The 17762-nt window shown below is 44.2% G+C and overlaps 6 protein-coding genes across 7 annotated transcripts in view; 2 read left to right on the top strand and 4 right to left on the bottom strand.

Annotated features, from left to right (window-relative positions):
- LOC108608454 (zinc finger protein ush) overlaps positions 1–3067 on the top strand; it is a 56623-nt gene extending 53556 nt beyond the window's left edge. Inside the window, exons 5-8 of the mRNA XM_017999833.1 lie at positions 227–523; positions 583–1927; positions 1987–2111; positions 2170–3067. Coding sequence (XP_017855322.1) covers positions 227–523; positions 583–1927; positions 1987–2111; positions 2170–2581 — 2179 coding nt within the window. The 3' untranslated portion in view covers positions 2582–3067. The remainder of the gene's footprint in view (positions 1–226; positions 524–582; positions 1928–1986; positions 2112–2169) is intronic.
- Positions 3068–5315: 2248 nt separating this feature from the next.
- Positions 5316–6099, bottom strand: LOC108600395 (SUMO-conjugating enzyme UBC9-B). The gene is made up of 2 exons (XM_017987948.1): positions 5990–6099; positions 5316–5904 (listed from the first exon to the last, which is right to left on the bottom strand). Exon 2 carries the CDS (start codon positions 5812–5814, stop codon positions 5335–5337), a length of 480 nt encoding a protein of 159 aa, XP_017843437.1. The 5' UTR covers positions 5815–5904; positions 5990–6099; the 3' UTR covers positions 5316–5334.
- Positions 6100–6350: 251 nt separating this feature from the next.
- Positions 6351–8082, bottom strand: LOC108608162 (minor histocompatibility antigen H13). Its single transcript, XM_017999416.2, has 3 exons — positions 7718–8082; positions 6812–7662; positions 6351–6747 (listed from the first exon to the last, which is right to left on the bottom strand). The coding sequence occupies exons 1-3, from the start codon at positions 7934–7936 to the stop codon at positions 6636–6638; spliced, it is 1182 nt and encodes a 393-aa protein (XP_017854905.1). The 5' UTR covers positions 7937–8082; the 3' UTR covers positions 6351–6635.
- A 338-nt stretch (positions 8083–8420) lies between these two features.
- Positions 8421–10093, top strand: LOC108608161 (neuronal acetylcholine receptor subunit alpha-5). Its single transcript, XM_017999415.2, has 3 exons — positions 8421–8950; positions 9002–9626; positions 9680–10093. The coding sequence occupies exons 1-3, from the start codon at positions 8627–8629 to the stop codon at positions 10066–10068; spliced, it is 1338 nt and encodes a 445-aa protein (XP_017854904.1). The 5' UTR covers positions 8421–8626; the 3' UTR covers positions 10069–10093.
- Positions 10094–10467: 374 nt separating this feature from the next.
- On the bottom strand, positions 10468–15036 carry LOC108608159 (DNA-binding protein D-ETS-6). 2 transcript variants are annotated; one of them, XM_017999413.1, is made up of 3 exons: positions 14050–15036; positions 11107–11347; positions 10468–10931 (listed from the first exon to the last, which is right to left on the bottom strand). In XM_017999413.1, the coding sequence occupies exons 1-3, from the start codon at positions 14747–14749 to the stop codon at positions 10478–10480; spliced, it is 1395 nt and encodes a 464-aa protein (XP_017854902.1). In that variant the 5' UTR covers positions 14750–15036; the 3' UTR covers positions 10468–10477. The 2 variants fall into 2 exon arrangements, with proteins under 2 accessions (XP_017854902.1, XP_017854903.1); XM_017999414.1 differs by lacking the exon at positions 14050–15036 and adding an exon at positions 12407–12623.
- Positions 15037–16362: 1326 nt separating this feature from the next.
- LOC108603234 (zinc finger protein 236-like) lies at positions 16363–17746 on the bottom strand. The gene is made up of 3 exons (XM_017991897.1): positions 17415–17746; positions 16533–17354; positions 16363–16471 (listed from the first exon to the last, which is right to left on the bottom strand). The coding sequence occupies exons 1-3, from the start codon at positions 17651–17653 to the stop codon at positions 16363–16365; spliced, it is 1170 nt and encodes a 389-aa protein (XP_017847386.1). The 5' UTR covers positions 17654–17746.
- Positions 17747–17762: the final 16 nt, after the last annotated feature.

Here is a 17762-nt window from a genome sequence, read left to right as displayed (position 1 = left end):
TGTATCAATCGATTTGAAATTCTATCATCTAGTCAGTAAATAATTATTATGATTTATTCCAATAAATTTTTAATCAATTAGTAATTGTAATACAAAATTTAAGAGCTGAATTCAATTCCAGCTTAAGCTTAATACAATTCGCAATTGATTAAACTTCGAACTTACAAATTCGATATAAAATATTTGTACGCTTTGCTTTAATTCAAATCTGTTTATCTATTACCAGCACCACTTCCACATCGGGCATAGTGAATCCGGAGTCCACTTGCTTTACGCTGGACAATGGAGCGCTCAAGCCGCTGGCCACAGCGCTGACGATCAACGCGCTGGCAGGCAACGCAGCAGCGGCGGCGGCAGCAGCTGCAGCTGTAATGCCCAGCGGCAACAACAACAACAACAGTCAGTTGCCACTAACTGCAGCGCTGGAGCCGGAGAGACAAACGAGCAGCAGCGTGGGCAGCCAGGAAACGGAAGCCAAGAGCAGCGCGCCCGAGCCGAAGCGCAAAGAAGCGAGCAGCATGCGGTAAGTAAAGAGAGTGGGGCAGGAGTAGCTAATGTAACTAATGGCATGTTGTATGATAGGGAGACGAGTGCTGCGCCGCTGGATTTATCGCTGCGACGCTCGCCCATTGCAGCGCTGCTGCAGCGACAGCGACTGGTGGAGGAAGCGCTGCTGGCGGCGGCGGCGGGCAAGGAGAGTCTGGAGAATCGCAGCAGTGTGACGCCCGAGCAAATTGTATGCGCTCCATCGCTGCCCAGCAGTCCCTCGATGAGTCCATCGCCCAAGCGACGCGCGGTGAGTCCACGCAGCTCCGGCGCAGGCAGCGCTGCTTCAATGTCGCCGCCAGCGCTGGCGCTGGGCATGCCGCAGCTGCTGGAGAATCTAACGCCGCTAACGCGTGCCATGTTGCCCGCTGACTTTGGCCTAACCGAATCGCTGCTGGCCAAAACGAATCCCGAGCTGGCGCTGAAGCTAGCAGCTGCTGCTGCCGCCGCCGTAGCAGCAGCGCCAGCGCCAGCAGCAGCTGTGGCCAATGCAACGGCTGCCACACAGCCGCAGATCTATGTCAAGCAGGGCGTGTCCAAGTGCAAGGAGTGCAACATTGTGTTTTGCAAATATGAAAACTACTTGGCACACAAGCAACATTACTGCTCGGCACGCAATCAGGACGCCGGCGAAGACGCTGCCAAGCGCAGCAGCAATACGCCACCTAGCGGTGGTGGTAGTGGTGGTGGTGCTGGTGCTGCAGCAACTGCTGCTGAGGCTACGCCCGTTGCCTATCAGCAGCTCATTTGCGCTGCCTGCGGCATCAAGTACACCTCGCTGGACAATCTCAGAGCGCATCAGAACTATTATTGCCCCAAAGGTGGCGGCGCCGCAGCTGCTGCCACGCCCACGCCCACTGAGCCACAGCCACAGCCACAGCCCAAGGAAAAGTGCCACAAGTGCAAGACTCAGCATGAGCACTCGCAGCCCTGTGTGCTAATTGCTGCCACGCCTACGCTAACGCCCACACCAAATGCTGCAACGCCCAACTCGAGCACGAGCGTCAACAAATGTCCCGTCTGCGGCGTCGTCAGTCCCACTGCTGCGCTGGCACGCAAGCACATGGAGATGCACGGCACGGTCAAAGCCTTTCGCTGCACCATCTGCCAGTACAAGGGCAACACGCTGCGCGGCATGCGCACACACATACGCACGCATTTCGATAAGAAGACCAGCGACGTGAACGAGGAGCACTACATGACCTGCATCTTCGAGGAGGAAACAGCGCCAGCTGTCAATCTGGAGCTGCCAGCAGCAGCAGCAGCAGTGCCGCCGCCACAGTCCGTGGAGCAGCAGCTGGAGGCGGCGCAGCAGCAGCAAGCGCCGCAGCTCTACACCTGCGACTATTGCATCTATGCCTCCACCTACAAAGGCAATGTGGTGAGTACAGCAGCTCAAAGCCAATCCAAGCGCTTGCTTCATTACTTTTGTTATTGCAGCTGCGTCATATGAAGCTGCTGCATCCGCATGTGGCCATAAGCTCGCCTTCCATTTCACCCGAGTCGCGCGAACAGGACGACATAGCGCTGGTCAATGGTGAGCGCGAGCCAGCAACTGTGCCCAGGTAAGCGCCACATGCAGCTCATTCATGCAACTTGTATTTATTCCCTTGCTACTTGCAGCTTTCACATCAAAACGGAGCCACTGGACGCCAGCACGCTGAGTCTGGTGCACGACAACAACAACTCGCCCATTGGCACGCCGCATAGCCACATCAAGACGGAACCCTTGGAGATGAGCATTGACACAGCTGCAACGCTGCCGCTGCCGCTGCCGCCACCGCCCAGTGTGCTGCACTCGCCGCTGGGCCCCAGCGCCGCCGAGGCCATGAAGAAATACTGCTCCACCTGCGACATCTCGTTCAACTATGTCAAGACATATCTGGCACACAAGCAGTTCTACTGCAAGAGCAAGCTGCATCGACCCGAGGCCAACGACAGCCCCAGTCCCAATCATGTGGCCAGCGCCATGCCCAGCGAGCAGCTGCTGCTGCTGCAGAAGAACAAGGAGAATCTACAGGAGGCGGCCATTTGAGAGCGCGCCGAGTGCCAGCTGCTATGGGAGGCGCAACGTAGGCAGCTGGAATGGTACTACAAGTGCTTCTGAGTTCGAATCGCCCAACGCCACACAACAGCATCGACAGTATTTCCGGAGAATCTCCCCACAAACACATACACACATAGCTACATAGACATACCATGGATACGCATTTCCAGCCTCTATTCTATTCTGATCACTGTCAGCCAACCAAACACTGCGACTGCATCTGTATTGTGCGCCCCTCCCATAAAGAAAGGACATTAGAAATTCATGACATATAATGCATGCCAAAGCTTACCACTTAGAGAGAGAGTTATAGAGGTACCCCCAATAATGAGTGCAAGAAACTAAAAGTTTTTCATTTCACGAGCAAACTTTAAATAGCATAAGCTCCTATATAATATATAGCCTAGCGATTTGGCACTGCTCCATTCGCATAACGGTAATTAATCCTATAGATCCAATATTATTAATGCAAATCAAACTGTGTAATTTAAATATAGATATATATATATATATATATATATATACCACGTATTTATTAAGTGTGTGCGACAATAAAACTAATTAATTTATTCCAAATAAATGTACAATAGTTCTTAGTTGTAGTTGTATAAGTTGTTTATATATATTTTTTTCGTATGACCAACATGCGTCGATTTAAGCTCCTGCTCTTCCATTATCCTTGCGTCAAAATCACAAATTTGCATATGCGCAACTTTTTAAACTTACAAACTAAAGTTGTGCGCTTGGCAATTGATTGTTGCCTGCAAGTTCGTTGCTTGAGTCTTTCGTTTTGTATGGCCAAATTTCATGGCTCTTAGCTACTGCTCTTCCGTTATCCTTCCGATGCAAAAAGGACATGCATTTTCGAGTTCCTGGGCATCAAATATAACGAACTGCATATCAGGATATCCAGAATTGGACAAAAAAATTTCTTGAAAAAATTTGCACGGGGTTAGTCGCAAAAAGTGGCCCAAAAACACAAAATGTCCTTTTTCTCGGAAACCGGCAGGACTACGGGGATGTCCTTTGGTGTCCAAGTAGTGCTGCTTGAGAGCTTTCAGAATATACCACTCGAAGGACGAAAGTCCTTACAGGAGCGGAGAAAAACACATTTTTTCGAATACAGAAAATAGGCTATATCTCACGAATTCTTGCCAGGATCAGGACCAAATTAGTGCCAATCGATGCTGCATCAAAAGGACTATCAAGTGGCCCAAGGACATCCGGATAGTCCTTGCAGGTGCGGAGAAAATAAGGATTTTCTGGTTTTGGTCACTTTACTCGCACCCTGAGGCCGAAATTTTCTAAGTTAATGGATTATTAGATGACCCCATATTTTTTTGATGCAGGAGTCGTAAACCAAAAATTTTGGAAATGCGTCCTAATCCTGCCGAGATAATGGATATTTTTTCTAGAGAACACCTGTGCTGGGCAGCCCTTTGGTATGCAGCAGATTAGCGTGGGTGCAACGATTTTATAATAGAACTGGTTGTTGTTCTGCCTAATTTCTTCATCTTATAAAGTAGCAACATTTTTTGCCATTGCCAAGCAGGTTTGGGCAAAGCAAAATGCTGCATACCTACAAGGGCTGCCAAGCACTGCTTCCTCTAGAGAAGAATCCAAACTCGGCAGGATTAGGACCGCAATTTCCAAAATTTTTGGTTACGAACACTCAACAGGACGATAACTCTATCGATCTGCATCAAAAAAATATGGGGTCATCTAATAATCCATTAACTTAAAAAATTTCAGCCTCAGGGCGCAAGGAAAGTGGCCAAAAACACAAAATCCTTATTATCTCCGCAACTGCAAGGACTATCCGTATGTCCTTGGGCCAGTCGATAGTCCTTTTGATGCAGCATCGATTGGCACTTGTTTTGTCCTGATCCTGGGAAGGATTCGGGAGATATACGCTATTTTCTGTATACCAAGAAAGCTATTTTTCTCGGCTTCTGTAAGGACTTTCGTCCTTTGTGTGGTATATTCTGAAAGCTATCAAGAGCCCTACTTACACCAAAGACATCCCTGCAGTCCCTTGCAGTTATTCCGAGAAAAGACATTTTGTGCTTTTGGGCCACTTTTGCACAAACCCCCTGCAAAATTTGTCAAGAATTTTTTTGTCCAATCCTGATATCCAGGTATGCAGTTTGATAGAATCGATGCCCAGGAGCCCGAAAATGCGAGTCCTTTCGTCCATCGAAGGACATAAGTGGCCTTTGACCTTAAAAATTAAATTATATGTGCTGTTTCCTTATGCTCATTTGCTGGCCCAAGGACACTGGAAACATGCCGTGTGGTTATGCAAATGAAACCAGTTCGCTGCCACGTGGCAACAGAAGTGACAGAATAATATTTATTAGCTTAGTATATTTTATATAAATTTTAACTCAAATATGCCAAAACGTACAGTGCAATGCTTGAAATCATATAAGTAATACACTCAAATATTATTTAAATAAATTTACGATGCCGAATGTCACAAATTTGCAATCTGTTTCTTTTCTCCTTCACATATTTGAATCATTTGAATATTATATCAACTTAAGACTTATTTAAAAAGGTTTGTAAGTAGAATAGGCATTTCCTAAAATGCCTCACTCCTAAGTGGTTTATGTTTGTGTTGTAGTGTGGGATGATCACTATACTTTTCATTATTTCCTTTAGCTGTAGTGTATTGTTTGCGGGTGTTTGTTTGTGTGAGTGTGTGTGCCTCGTCTGTTACTTCTGTTGCGGCTTATCATCTACTCGGTAGCAGCCATGGCACGTGCCTGAGCACGTACACGCTTCTCATACTCCAAGCGATTCTGACAGTAAATGGTGTAAGCCTCTGCCTGAGCTGGATCCTTGATATTAGGCTCATTGAGCAGATCCTGAATGCCCAAGAGAATCTGTTTGATGGTAATGGCGGGACGCCAATCCTTCTCTTCATCCAGCAGCGAAAGACACACTGTACCAGACGGATACACATTGGGATGGAAGAGCGGCGGTTCGAACTTACATTTGGGTGGCGAGGTTGGGTAGTCATCCTTGAAAATCATTCGTAGCTTGTACAGACCACCCTCCCATGGTGTCGACTTCTTGCCGGGAATAGCACACTCCCAGATCATCAGATTTAGTGTGCCGTCTGGATTCTTTGCTGGCCTCGCAACAAAACCAAATGGATGATCCTTACGCCACGCTTTGCGCTCCTCGCCCAAACGAGTTATAGCAATGCCAGACATATTTTATTCACTGCTCACTACCGTTTACAGTTTTTGCGAAATTGTTGTCTCTTCGTTTTCGCTCTTCTTCTTACTCCACGGTTGCACACGCTGCATAGAATTTGCAAAATGGTTATTTCTCATGCCAATCGCATTGAAATAATTAAAACTAACACTTGCAATAGCAAATACATACCTCAGCCTATACCTTGCGGTAGTGTTTAACTTATTTTATTGCAATTTGCGTGCCTATTTTATAATTAAAATTTTTTTTGTTAAAATAGCGCAATTTGACGGCTTCGGCTTGCAAACAGTGTGACCGTTTTCAGTATCGATAGAAAGCGACATAGCTTTAACAGAAAATGTGTATGTAAAAACGCTACATCATTATGTTAAATGACTGGAAATTAACATGTGCTGTAAAATGTGTATCGATACAGTGATAACTTTATTTTAAGGCGGAAACTTTAAATTTGAAGATGTTGCTTAATTTGTACATTTACATTTGTTTTTCGCAAAACATGGAATATTATTACAATTTATTGTTCTTAAGTTGTACGTAAATTTGTTATTTTATTCAGTTAAATAAACTTATGCACATTAAAGTCTGGTAAAAAAGATTTGCAAGCTAAATTTAAGTATAAGCCTAATCGATAGGGTTTTTGTGCCTTGGCCAAGGAACATTGCCTAGATCAACAGAATCAGAATGGTCTTTTATAGAATTTTCCAGTGGCTGGCAAACGGAAGCCAAATAAGGATGTTCAAGCGTTAACAAAATGCGTATTTTGTGCCTCTCTCTATTTAGAAGCCATTGAGAGGTGTTGCTTTGGAAAGAAGTGGATCTATTTTGCCTTCTTAGACTCCTTTTTCTTATTGCTACTGCTGCTGTGGCTACTCTCATCCTTTTCCTTTTTCTCCTTCTTCTCAGGTTTCTCCTCAGGATGATCCTCATAGCTGTAGATAGGAAGAGTATAGTTAGTAGAGAAGTACTCTATCTAGTAGTGAAGACTACACTTACGCAAAGAGCACCTTGAGTTCGCCACGCACTAAAGCCACTAACAAGGGGGTTCCCATGCAAGCAGGCACTAGGTAGAGCAATGCAGGCTGTGCGTGCTTAAAGACATGCATCACGAAGATGGTAGCCATGAGACCCAGGAAGTAGGCCACAAGCGTGGAGTAGAAATAAATTCGCGTCTTGCGCTTCTTGCTGTCATCAAATCGCAGCAGCAAGGCAATGAATATGCCAGGAATAACAATATCTCCCAGACCCAGCATGGCAAAGTTGGAGGCATTCAAGCCATTGTCCAATAAGTCCTGGGGAAAAACTAGCTTGATGGGTGCCTCAAAGCTCTTGGCCACGGTGACCATGACATTGGTGCCAAACACCCAGAATATGTCATAGAAGAACAGTCCACTGAGCAGAATGACGCCGGTAATAAAATTGTTCAAGTGCAACATTTCGACGCCGTTGATGGCAAACGCCAAACCAAACAGATTGTTGGCAATCCAATGTTTCTTGAGTAGATACCAAACGCCGATGGCCGATGAGATGACTAGACACACAATATCATGGGTGGAGAACTTGTAGTTAATTATATCCTCTTTGTGCTTGCCCTCGCCCTGGGTGAAATGTATATGGAATGGTATCTTTGGTACGGCTGCCGGCATCAGTGAATTCAGCACCGGGCTCAGCAGATGCGCCAAAGCGATGACACCGAGTATAAAGAAATAGCCGGTGAGCAACAAGTTGATGTGCACCTTTTGGAAGACCTTGAAAAACATGTAGAGACCAAAGAGCGCCATAGAGGCAATAAGCGGAAAGTACATGGCATCCTTTTTGGTCATTGTATCTGCCTTCTCGCCACTCGCCTGTAAAAAACACAATGTTGAAAAAAACGAAAGTGAAAGTTGCGCCCACACTTACCTTTTTTTGTTTGTGCAACTTGACGGAACGTATGGAGCCAAAGATAATGGGCAGCATTGCCATTATGACCAAACTGCCATACGCTACAGCAATACCCTCCGGTGTGGATATTTTCTTTTCATTTGTAATGGTTTCATTTTTTACATTTTCATTCTCATTCGTGTTCTCCAATATGCCACGGAACGCATTTTTAATATTGTCAATAATTTGCTCAGCCATGGCTGCAATTTTATATACACTCTCTCTCACACAATCTTCCAGCACTAATCCTACGGAAAATCTCTTCAGCTCGCGGTCTTCGGGGTTGCAATTTGACAAATTGACACGACAACAACACTCACCCACACAAACCACGTCAACAATTTAGAGATGGGAAATCTAAAACTGTTGAACACTGTAAACAGTTTGACAGTCCCTACTACTGTAAGCAACATGTTGCAAAAGAGCTCAAGTCGCAGAACAAGTTCCCCACTTGTTATCGATATTTTTCAAGTTGTCGATTATCAGCTGTTCCTATTATTTGAATACGAGCGGGATTTTCCAGTTCCAGAAATAAACTAAATATATTTAAGTTTAAGAATACTTATGCACAACTGGCCGATGTTTCTGTTTTAAAATAATGCAAATGCTTAGTTATATGTTAAGTCTAGTCGTTAACATTTCATGTTGAAAAAGTGCGCTTATCTGCACTTTGCTTTATTTACTGCAATACTCCCCGCCTGCTTTATCTTTTAAACAAAGCGTTGTTTTTAAAGAGCTACAGCCATGTGCGGCTCAGTCGGATTCTTGAGCTGGTTGAGCGTGCATCATTCACCGGGAGCAAACATTTGGAAACCAGCAGAGCTTTGTGAACTTGAAGCAAAACAATGACGACCAAGATAAAGCAAAACATATCCGGTCGTGGGCTACATGTCGTATTATTACTGTGTGCGCTACTCATTTCCGTGCCAAGCGCCACTTGCAAGTGTTAAACAATTGATTAAGCGTTATAGATACTTACTTATGTTTATAACTAACCATAACTTTCCTTTAGCAGCCGATTTAGAAGATGAAGTGGCAAATGCTAATGTAAGCGCCCTGGATCGTCTCCGTATGAATACAATTATATACGACGTGAATTCTCCGCCCACCGAGAAAGGCAAGCCAAGCAACATAACACTAGCAATCAATGTGGCTTACTTAGATATCGATGAGCTAAGCGGCAAGGTTACGATACACTGTTGGTTGAATATTGTGAGTATAAAAATATAAGCTTGTGCCATTTAATAAAATTTGTTGCTGCAGCACTGGCGAGACGATCGGCGAGGTTGGCAGCCCAAGGACTACGATAACATAACCACGCTGACTGTGCCCTCGGACTCCGTGTGGAAGCCACAGATAACGCATTTTAATGGCGCTGATGATGCCACATTTACAGTGGACACACCGTTGCAATTTAGGGATAATGGCTATGTGATGTGGAATCCACCGGCTGTATATACAGCGTACTGCAATCTCAATATGCGCAGCTGGCCTTACGATAAACAAACCTGCAAGTTTAATATCGGCACTTGGGCACAGAATCACATTGACGGCGCCTTATGGGTGCATCCGCAAACGTTGAACTTTATGGACTTTATGAGGTCCAGCGAGTGGGAAATTGCGGACTGGAAGACTAAAAACGTGGACGAGTTGCTGTATGAGTTCGTTCAGTTTACATTTGTCTTGCAAAGACGTTCATCCATGTATACGGGCGTGATATATATTCCTGCGTCTTGCGTGTTGCTGTTGGCGCTGTCATGCTTCTGGCTGCCACCACAAATGGGCGAGAAAATAATGCTCAATGGCATACTTATTGTACTGGTGGCGGCATTCCTGATGTACTTCTCCCAATTGTTGCCCGTGTTGGCTGGGAATACGCCACTTATAAGTGAGTAAATTGAACAGTTCTGAGGTTTATATTGACAACTTTTGTGCTTGCAGTTATCTTCTATGGCTATTGTTTGCTGCTGCTTAGCTTGGGCACCATTATCGAGGTTGTGGTGCTTTATTTGGCCACCGCAGAGCACAAGCGTCGTGTACCGGAGCTGCTGAAGCGTTGGCTGCATGGCAAGCTGGGCGACTTACTGCTGCTGTCAAACTTTATCAATGAGGCTGAGCCGCAGGCCAGTCAAAGCAATGGTCGTGCCAAGGAGCTGGAGGAGAACCCGTATGAGGATATCAGAACACCTTTGGATATTAATCCCACAGAGACGCCTTCGACGCGTGCACTACAGTTTGATTGGCTGTTGCTGGCCACCGCAGTGGATCGCATTAGTTTCTGTATATTCACTTTAACTTATTTACTGCTAATCTTGCTGTATGTTCTATGAATAACGGCTATTTTGTATTAGCACTAAGCACTATATATTAAATATGTATGCATGAGAACACACACACACACAGTTAAGTAAATCTAAGCTTAACAATTGTATCAACAAATTAGTTGTTTTTTGTTCTTTGCTGTTGCTGTTGTTGTTGTTGTTGTATTGCTTGACCTGCTGCATTGCTCCATAATTATCACATGCGTAATTTATAGACACACTCTTAAACATAAAAGTTAACTGCCATTAAGTACCAATGACCTTTTTGTAGTAGCCTCCAAAACGAAAGTGCAAGCGAGATGGCAATACGCATGTTGCGCGACGGGCGGTGCTTGCGCATCCAACCCAACCCCACTCCAAGCTACAAGCACTAAATGAGCTACCCCCAAAAGAAATAACAAATTGGGGTAGTCTGCTCTCAATTAAATGCGCTGCTGGGCGGAGTACGCTCTTCGTAGCTGACATTGCTGCCGGCCGCAGCTTCCTCCGGCGGCGGCGGTGGCGGCTGGCTGACAGGATTATATGGCGCTGCGCTGGCAAACACATTGCCCGGCGACGAGCCCGTTGAAGATGAGGGAAATCCCTGGCTGGAGCATATGGACGCCGGCGAGGTCAACTCTTGATGCAGCAGCTGATGCGTGTGCATGGAATGCACATGGGAATGTGGCGCCGTTAGATGTGGTGGCAAATGCTGCGTTGTCATGCCTTGGTGATGATGATGCTGATGATGCTTATAGGAACTTATCATGCTGGCGGCCGGGTCACAGCCTTGTGCCTGCGCCTGGCAAGCGGCCATTAGGCCATGGAAATCGAATTTGTACGCATAACGTTTGCCATGCACTTTTGTCATTATGTTCTTATCATAGTAATAACTGTAAATAAATAGAAAAACAAAAGTTATAATTAATTTATAATTATAAATAAAATTATTAGAATTTTGATACAAGTTCCACGTATTCATGCTGCTTGCTTGTTGTTTATATTTAATTGCGTTATCTTACATTAGTGAGAAAACATTTATAAACAATCTCAATAGCAAACACTTACCGCAAAGCTCTGCTGAGCTTATCATAGTTCATATTTGGTTTGGCTTTACGCTCGCCCCAGCGTCGGGCAACTTCATCTGGATCAATAAGCCGGAACTCGCCGGATTGGCCCTCCCAGCTAATGCAATTGGCGTTCGACGAATCAGCGAGCAGCTCCAACAGAAATTGCCATAACTGTATTTGCCCACCAGAGCCCTGGGCGACCAATCGGTGCGAGGCAGCGTTCAGCAGCTGATATGGATCTGCAAACAGAGACAAACACACAATCAGATACACCGTAGAGTAAGAGAGAGAGAAAGAGAGAGCGCGCACGCGATAGTCGCGGAAAAAATTAAATTATAAAAAACCAGATTTCATGCGGGGAGGCGGCAAGAGTCTCTGGAGTCTGACAACGTGGCATGCAAAATGAGTTTGAAGCGTTCGCAGAAAAGCGAGAGCTGCTTGGCCCGCACATAAATCCTCTAAAGCCGCTGACAAACCTTCAGTGCCTATTTTTATATTTAATTTTTTTATCACAGCGCTTGGGGTAAACCCAGACGTGCCACCACGCCAGGCTTCCACTGCAGTTTGGTCAACAAAACTAGCGGAACTGGCCACCTTTCAGGCTAAATACATAGTTGCTGGGAAAAGCCCATGATGAAAAAAAAAACTGTTGCCGGGTCGGGTGCGTCAACAGTTGCGAAAGAAACAAACCATAAATACTTTTTACAGTGCACTGTCGTCGAAAGGAAACAATAATGCACTAGAAATATGAAAACAGTATTCGTTTGAACAAATATTGAAACAGATACAGTCAATATTCGTTTATAGCAACTCTTACTATAAAAACATTTTAGAGGATATTGTCTTTGAATATTGCCTTATTTTCATTGCTCAATAATTACTTTGTATCATACTTTGTATTCTTGAATAATATTATTATATAGTACACACTCGATTAATGCAACTGCCAATATAAAAATTATTAATTTAAGTAAATCATCAATATTTATCTTTATCTTCTTTGGCTTTGCTTTAAAACAAAATGTTGCACTTTCAAAAATCTAACACCCACAATATGTGTACACTCTATAGAGCGAGCACTGTACGTCGGCATAAGCGAAAGGTAAATGAGTCAGAGGCATGAATGAACGGCGCCAAGATCAAAGCTCGTCCAAGATGTACACTACTACAGAAGAGAGAATGGCAGAGACACAAAGAGCGCGCACGCAAAAGAGAGACACTAAGGAATTTGCTAATTCTCAAGCATTTCCGGTCTGCGGAAATACCAAAGTTTATTGTCATCCCACACTGTGCATTACCATTGAAGATCATGGAGTTGTGTGCAGCGCCAGGATGCTGTGGGTGATAATGTGGGTGCTGTGGATGATGAAAACAATGCACGGCCGTATGATGCGGATGCGGCGGATGTGGATGCTGTGGATGCGTTGCCGACGGCGTTGGCTGCATGCGCAGGCCGAAGCGTCGATTAAAGTCCGAGAGGCGCCACATGACGCCGACGTCAACGCTGACACTCATGTTGCACTTTACTTTCGCTGCATGCCACAATTAACAGCAATAGTTAAGTTTTATATATTATTCGAACTTTTTGCTCTTTTTATATTGAGCGCTGCGAACCTAACGACGCGAGCAGCGTTGAGCAACTGGCAATAGAGTTTGCCACAAGCGCCTTAACAGCTTGCCACACGATGCCGAAAAGTTCACCTGCGCAGCTGGTGGTAAAAATGCCGTAGCATCCAAGTCAAACAAAAGTTCAGAGGCCACGTGCCTACCCTTAGATTGGGGCATGGGTGGTAGTGGGTGGTGTGGAGTGTGGGGTTTTTGTTTGGTCTCGCCGCAGTCGTTTAACTGTAATCTGTGCCACGACAACGTGTAATCCGCCTTGGCATAAAAAACAAATCAATTAAATTGGCAATGTCTCGCTTACACTCGCTGCCTGCCTCTCTCTCCCGCTCTAACTTAACATATGCCCAGGAAGGATGCAACGAATTGTATATGCTGCTGTTGCTGCCACACACACAAGTCTTAGTACCACCCATGGCGCTGTTGTCAGCTCCCAACTCCAAGAGCTCAGAGCGCTTTGGCTCTGTTGACTTTGGCTGACTTTTGTTGGATTATTTTGATTTTATTATTAGATGCCACATCCTGCGAGAAATTATCATATTTACATCGTTTATTATTAAGTTCATCACTCGAAAGGCAAGTGCTGCCCACCGCCTCCCGCTCTTGGCCATTTCCCTTAGTTAATAAAAGTGTTGCCTACTTTGCTGCGACTCTTGGCAGCCACGCGATTTATGTTTATGAAGCCGCGAAGTTTGTAAGCCCCCAGCAAGTTGCCTGGGCGGGCAGGCAGACGCAGACAGGTGGGTAGAGTGTACAGCAGCTACTCATAAGTTGTTGCTATTTATAGGGCATTAAATTGCTAATTTTAAAATGTCTTGAAACAAAACAAAAATACAAAATTCTTTTGAATTCGAAATGTTTTCCTAGAATTAATTCTATTGAATTGAATTTCTATCACTGACACACACATATGCAACTTATATATGTGTATGTATTTGTGTGCTTGTATTTAATTATAAGCCCATGGCAATGAATACCTCACGCCTCTCTTAACACATTCATTGTCCGTCTTTATCTATGACATGCGTATTATTTACTCTTAATAGACTTTGGGAGCGTGCGGAGACATGCGGGGGTGTGGCAGCATAGCAGCGGAGGTAAAAACAATCAATGCTAGCACATAAGTTCTAGCTCTATCAGCAAGTGCAAATCTTAAACAGTTGCCATTAACTTGAATAGCAGAAAAGGATTCAATTGACACTTGACCACAAAAGGATAAACGTAAAAGGACGCCAGGCTACTGGCAATCGACTCTAAACGTGCCACTGGGAATTGCTACAGATTTATGTGTCTTAAGATTAAAGATTTGCTCTTTACTCACTTGGCTCATTCTCATTCAGCATGGGACTCGTCTCGCGTCCAGTGGCATGATACAGGGTGAGGGCAAAGTGCTTGGCCAGCAAGATGCCACCTTGGCGTGAGCCCGCGCAGACCCAGAAATCGGCGCGTGTTAGTTCACACAGTTCACGTCCATCTTTGGGAAAGCGTGCAATATCCGGCTCGGGTTCAATGTTGAATTTACGCGTTAGCCACTTTACCCAGCTGGCAATGTCATCGGTGGTCCAGGCATGCGGATCCACAGGCACGAGCACGGGTGAGGCGGGTGGACTAGGTGAAGCTGTGGGCTTGGGAGCGCTGCAGCTGGCGGTGGCAAGCGGTTGGGCGGGGCTTTGGTGGGAGGAACTGCTGCTGCTGTTGGTGCTGCTGGTGTTGCTGCTGCTGCTGTCGCTGTCCGTATTGCTGCTGCTGGATTCGGCGCTGTTGGAGCTGCTGCTGGTGTGACGCCGTCGGCGTTGTCGTAGACGCGTTCGCGGCTTTTGATGCGATGTCGATGGCGTTTGCAGTGTCGATGTTGTTGTTGCTGCTGTTGTAGTAGCAACTGTTGCTGTTGCTGTAGTTGTTGTTGTTGTTGCTGTTGCACCGACACGCTTTGGTCGGGCATTTTGTTGCATGGCATTAAAGTTATTGAGGCACAAAAAGTTCTGCACAGTTGCTGCTCGTGCGCTGTCCAAAACGGCCATTAAAAATTGTTTATAACAATTGTCATTATTTTTAAGCACTTGTCACACACACACACACACGCACATATGCAAATAAAATGCACACACTTAGGATGTTTGCAGGTGATTCACAAGCGCGAACGCGTTAAAACGAAAAGCTCAAAAGGAGAAACATTTAACTGCTTATAACTGTTTTTGCGAGAGAGATCACGACTGCGCGCTCAGCGTCTGACGATGCGCACAGTTGAGTGGTTTACGCGTTAATGATCAAGCAAAAACCGACAGCATTGAAGCAATGACGAAAAGATATCAAAGAAAAAAGCTTTTGCGCTCTGCTCAGCCGGCATTGACCGGTTAGTCAAGCTGTGCCGCGCTCGCTCTCACGATCTCCCACTCTCTGTCTCTCTCGTTTTGTATGACGTAGCAAAGTGAGTCACAAATTGCTCACAGCCGCGCATAGTCAACAAACAATTTGACTTATGCGGTGTTCCCCAAGGGTGTTTGAGCGGGCTGAGCGGGTGAATAAGGTCGTTTCACTTCGTGTTTGTTTGCATTCAGCTCAATTCATTCAACATTTTCCAACGAGTGTCTGCGATCAATTGTTGAGGTTGTTGTTGTTGCTGTCTGTTGATTCCTGGAAAAACATGACTCGTCGTCCGCTGATTTCTAATTCAAGTGCTCATTAAAACGATAAAGCTGACAATATTTATTTTTGGCTTCGACCTGCACCAACTGTTTGCCGCATTACACACACAGAGCTATATACCCTCGCTCTCTCTAGCTATCAACTACTAGTATTGTTGACACAAGTAAAGCTTTATCAATTGCAATAGTTACCATTCGCACTCATATTTGTTTAATAAACGTTTGCTCTATTGAAGACTAGTTCAATTCAGCGCGTAATTCCGAGAAACATTTCTGATTTCATACTAGCGCAAGTGATTCATGCGATCCTCTCACTCTCTGCCGCTCGCTTCTCCCACCTTTTACGCTCTGGCATCTTGGCGCCGCTGTTATTTTATTTATTTTGGTTTCGTTTGCCAGCAAAGAGAGATACACATGTATCAGCCTGTGAAGCTTTTACTATTCATTCATAAATTCAATACTCATAGTTGTTGACATACCTAGTAGGGCCTTTTGTTTTATTTTTATACCTACATACACACATACGGGTGGGTACTTGGCTTTGCAGCAGCGTGTGCTTGTGAAATTCTGATTGCTCATTCATAAACTTGGCAACCTTTGTATTGCTTCTAGAGCGTTTAGCTCATTAAGCTATTAAAAATTCTAGTTGTATCGCACTTTGACGTAGCCATGTGCTTAATTTGCTTTAATAGATATGATATCAAACTGGGAATCCCGTTGTTTGTGTTCGCTGCACAGTTATTAAGGATTTTAATATACATATCGCTTGATCGAACGATCGGTACATAAAATTTTCCCTGAGTGCTTTACTAATTTGTTTTTTGCAAGTCATGAGTGCATCATCCGGCAAAGTTTTCCATTATCATTATCCAAATGAAAGGAAATAGTATATATCTAGAAAAAGTATAAGTCGCTTTACCTTTTAGCTTCCGTAAATAACATCAATCCTCTAGAACTTTCTTCATAAAAACAGCATAATTTTAAAACATTTAAAAAGAAGAACGCCTTTTAATCTTAAAGTTACGGCAATGGCAATGTGCACATTGATAACAACGTTCCTCAGTCGCATTACGAGCAATAGGCCAGTTAATTAAAGACCTAAGTGAAGTATACATATATTATTGGAATTCGTACTCAAACATTTAAATTAATTACTTACTCTTTAGCTATAGTTGTTGCACATGCTGTTGTGTGATTACTAGAATTTTCTCTATTTTTTTCCGGCAGTGGCGCAGCAGTCACGACTAGGGCAGGTTGCTCTAAAAGTCGCTGATTTGCATCTGTAGATTGTTGCATATTAGTTTGATTTAGTTCCTCTTGGGATTCCTTTGGCTCTGTTTTGACTTGTATAAGCTGCTGCGGTTGCTCCAAGGTGCGAGGATTAGTTAGTTGCATTTCCATCAGTTGACCACTAGCTTCATCAGCTGCTGCCTTTACTGTTGAAACTATCTCAGGCAACATTTCTACATTTTCCTCCTGCATTAAATCCACAGGCTCTGTTTTAATTTTAACATTATTACGAGTAGTCTGTCCTATCTTTGATTTAGCTCTTAGTAAGGCCTTCCGACTTTCTACCAAGCTTCTTTTACGCTTAGGCTGAACTACAGGTAACAGCAGTTGTTTCTTTAATTCAGAGCTAAGCGCAGAATCTGGCTTTTCTTTGTGTACGCGCTTGTGCTGAAGAAGCTCAGTTCCGTTCGCAAACTCTTTATAACAAATCTGGCATTTTATAGTTTCATCGAAATGTCTTTGTATGTGCCTCTTAAGTAGGCCGAGGTGTAGAAATCCTTTGGGGCAATATGAACAGTTGTGTGGAAATTCACCCGTATGGGTGTACATGTGTATATAATAAGATTGTTTGTGTGAAAAGTTTGTGGGACAATAGCAGCATTTGTAACGTAAATTATCCGTATGTATCCTTATGTGTATATCGAGATCATAGTTGCTATCAAACTTGCGTGGACAATATGGACATTGTCCGCTGAAAATAAGTTTGTACATTAGTTTAGCAATAAGCAACATATATATTTTAAATGCCTACCCCTTTTCCAGCATTGCAATTTGTTTCTTGGCATTCCCTTTCACATTATTTTTACTTTTTCCAGTTGTTGAAACAGCGCTCGGCTCCATATCTATGTCCATAGGTGTCTCAGTTTTGTTTTTGTTGCTTTTTGTTGGTGCTGAAGGTTTGGGAATGTTTAGCAGCACTTTGCACCATGCGCTGGCTAGCATTCTATGTTTTTGCTCTTCAATGCAACTTGAATTTAATATATTGCACATATTTTGCACAACCGCAGCAAGTTTATTGTTAATAAATAAACATTTCTTTACATTTTTTATTTCACACAACAAAACTTGCTGCAGCTGTTGTTGTTGGGGCTGCCAACTT

This window comes from Drosophila busckii, chromosome 2L (genome assembly GCF_011750605.1).
Source record: "Drosophila busckii strain San Diego stock center, stock number 13000-0081.31 chromosome 2L, ASM1175060v1, whole genome shotgun sequence".
NCBI lineage: Eukaryota > Metazoa > Arthropoda > Insecta > Diptera > Drosophilidae > Drosophila > Drosophila busckii.
This window is presented reverse-complemented; position numbering and strand designations above follow the sequence as displayed.

Excerpts from the sequence above, each read along its gene's own strand:
- LOC108608161 (XM_017999415.2), top strand. The coding sequence starts at position 8,627 with ATGTCGTATTATTACTGTGTGCGCTACTCATTTCCGTGCCAAGCGCCA. Across the intron at positions 8,951-9,001 it reads TACACTGTTGGTTGAATATT|CACTGGCGAGACGATCGGCG; the intron begins GTGAGTATAAAA and ends TTGTTGCTGCAG. Across the intron at positions 9,627-9,679 it reads TGGGAATACGCCACTTATAA|TTATCTTCTATGGCTATTGT; the intron begins GTGAGTAAATTG and ends TTGTGCTTGCAG.
- LOC108600395 (XM_017987948.1), bottom strand. The coding sequence starts at position 5,814 with ATGTCTGGCATTGCTATAACTCGTTTGGGCGAGGAGCGCAAAGCGTGG.
- LOC108603234 (XM_017991897.1), bottom strand. The coding sequence starts at position 17,653 with ATGTGCAATATATTAAATTCAAGTTGCATTGAAGAGCAAAAACATAGA. Across the intron at positions 17,355-17,414 it reads ATTGCAATGCTGGAAAAGGG|CGGACAATGTCCATATTGTC; the intron begins GTAGGCATTTAA and ends ACTTATTTTCAG. Across the intron at positions 16,472-16,532 it reads GCAACAACTATAGCTAAAGA|GTCTTTAATTAACTGGCCTA; the intron begins GTAAGTAATTAA and ends TACTTCACTTAG.
- LOC108608159 (XM_017999413.1), bottom strand. The coding sequence starts at position 14,749 with ATGGCCGTTTTGGACAGCGCACGAGCAGCAACTGTGCAGAACTTTTTG. Across the intron at positions 11,348-14,049 it reads GCTGAATGAGAATGAGCCAA|ATCCATATCAGCTGCTGAAC; the intron begins GTGAGTAAAGAG and ends CTCTGTTTGCAG. Across the intron at positions 10,932-11,106 it reads AAGCTCAGCAGAGCTTTGCG|TTATTACTATGATAAGAACA; the intron begins GTAAGTGTTTGC and ends ATTTATTTACAG.
- LOC108608162 (XM_017999416.2), bottom strand. The coding sequence starts at position 7,936 with ATGGCTGAGCAAATTATTGACAATATTAAAAATGCGTTCCGTGGCATA. Across the intron at positions 7,663-7,717 it reads AGTTGCACAAACAAAAAAAG|GCGAGTGGCGAGAAGGCAGA; the intron begins GTAAGTGTGGGC and ends TGTTTTTTACAG. Across the intron at positions 6,748-6,811 it reads GAACTCAAGGTGCTCTTTGC|CTATGAGGATCATCCTGAGG; the intron begins GTAAGTGTAGTC and ends TCCTATCTACAG.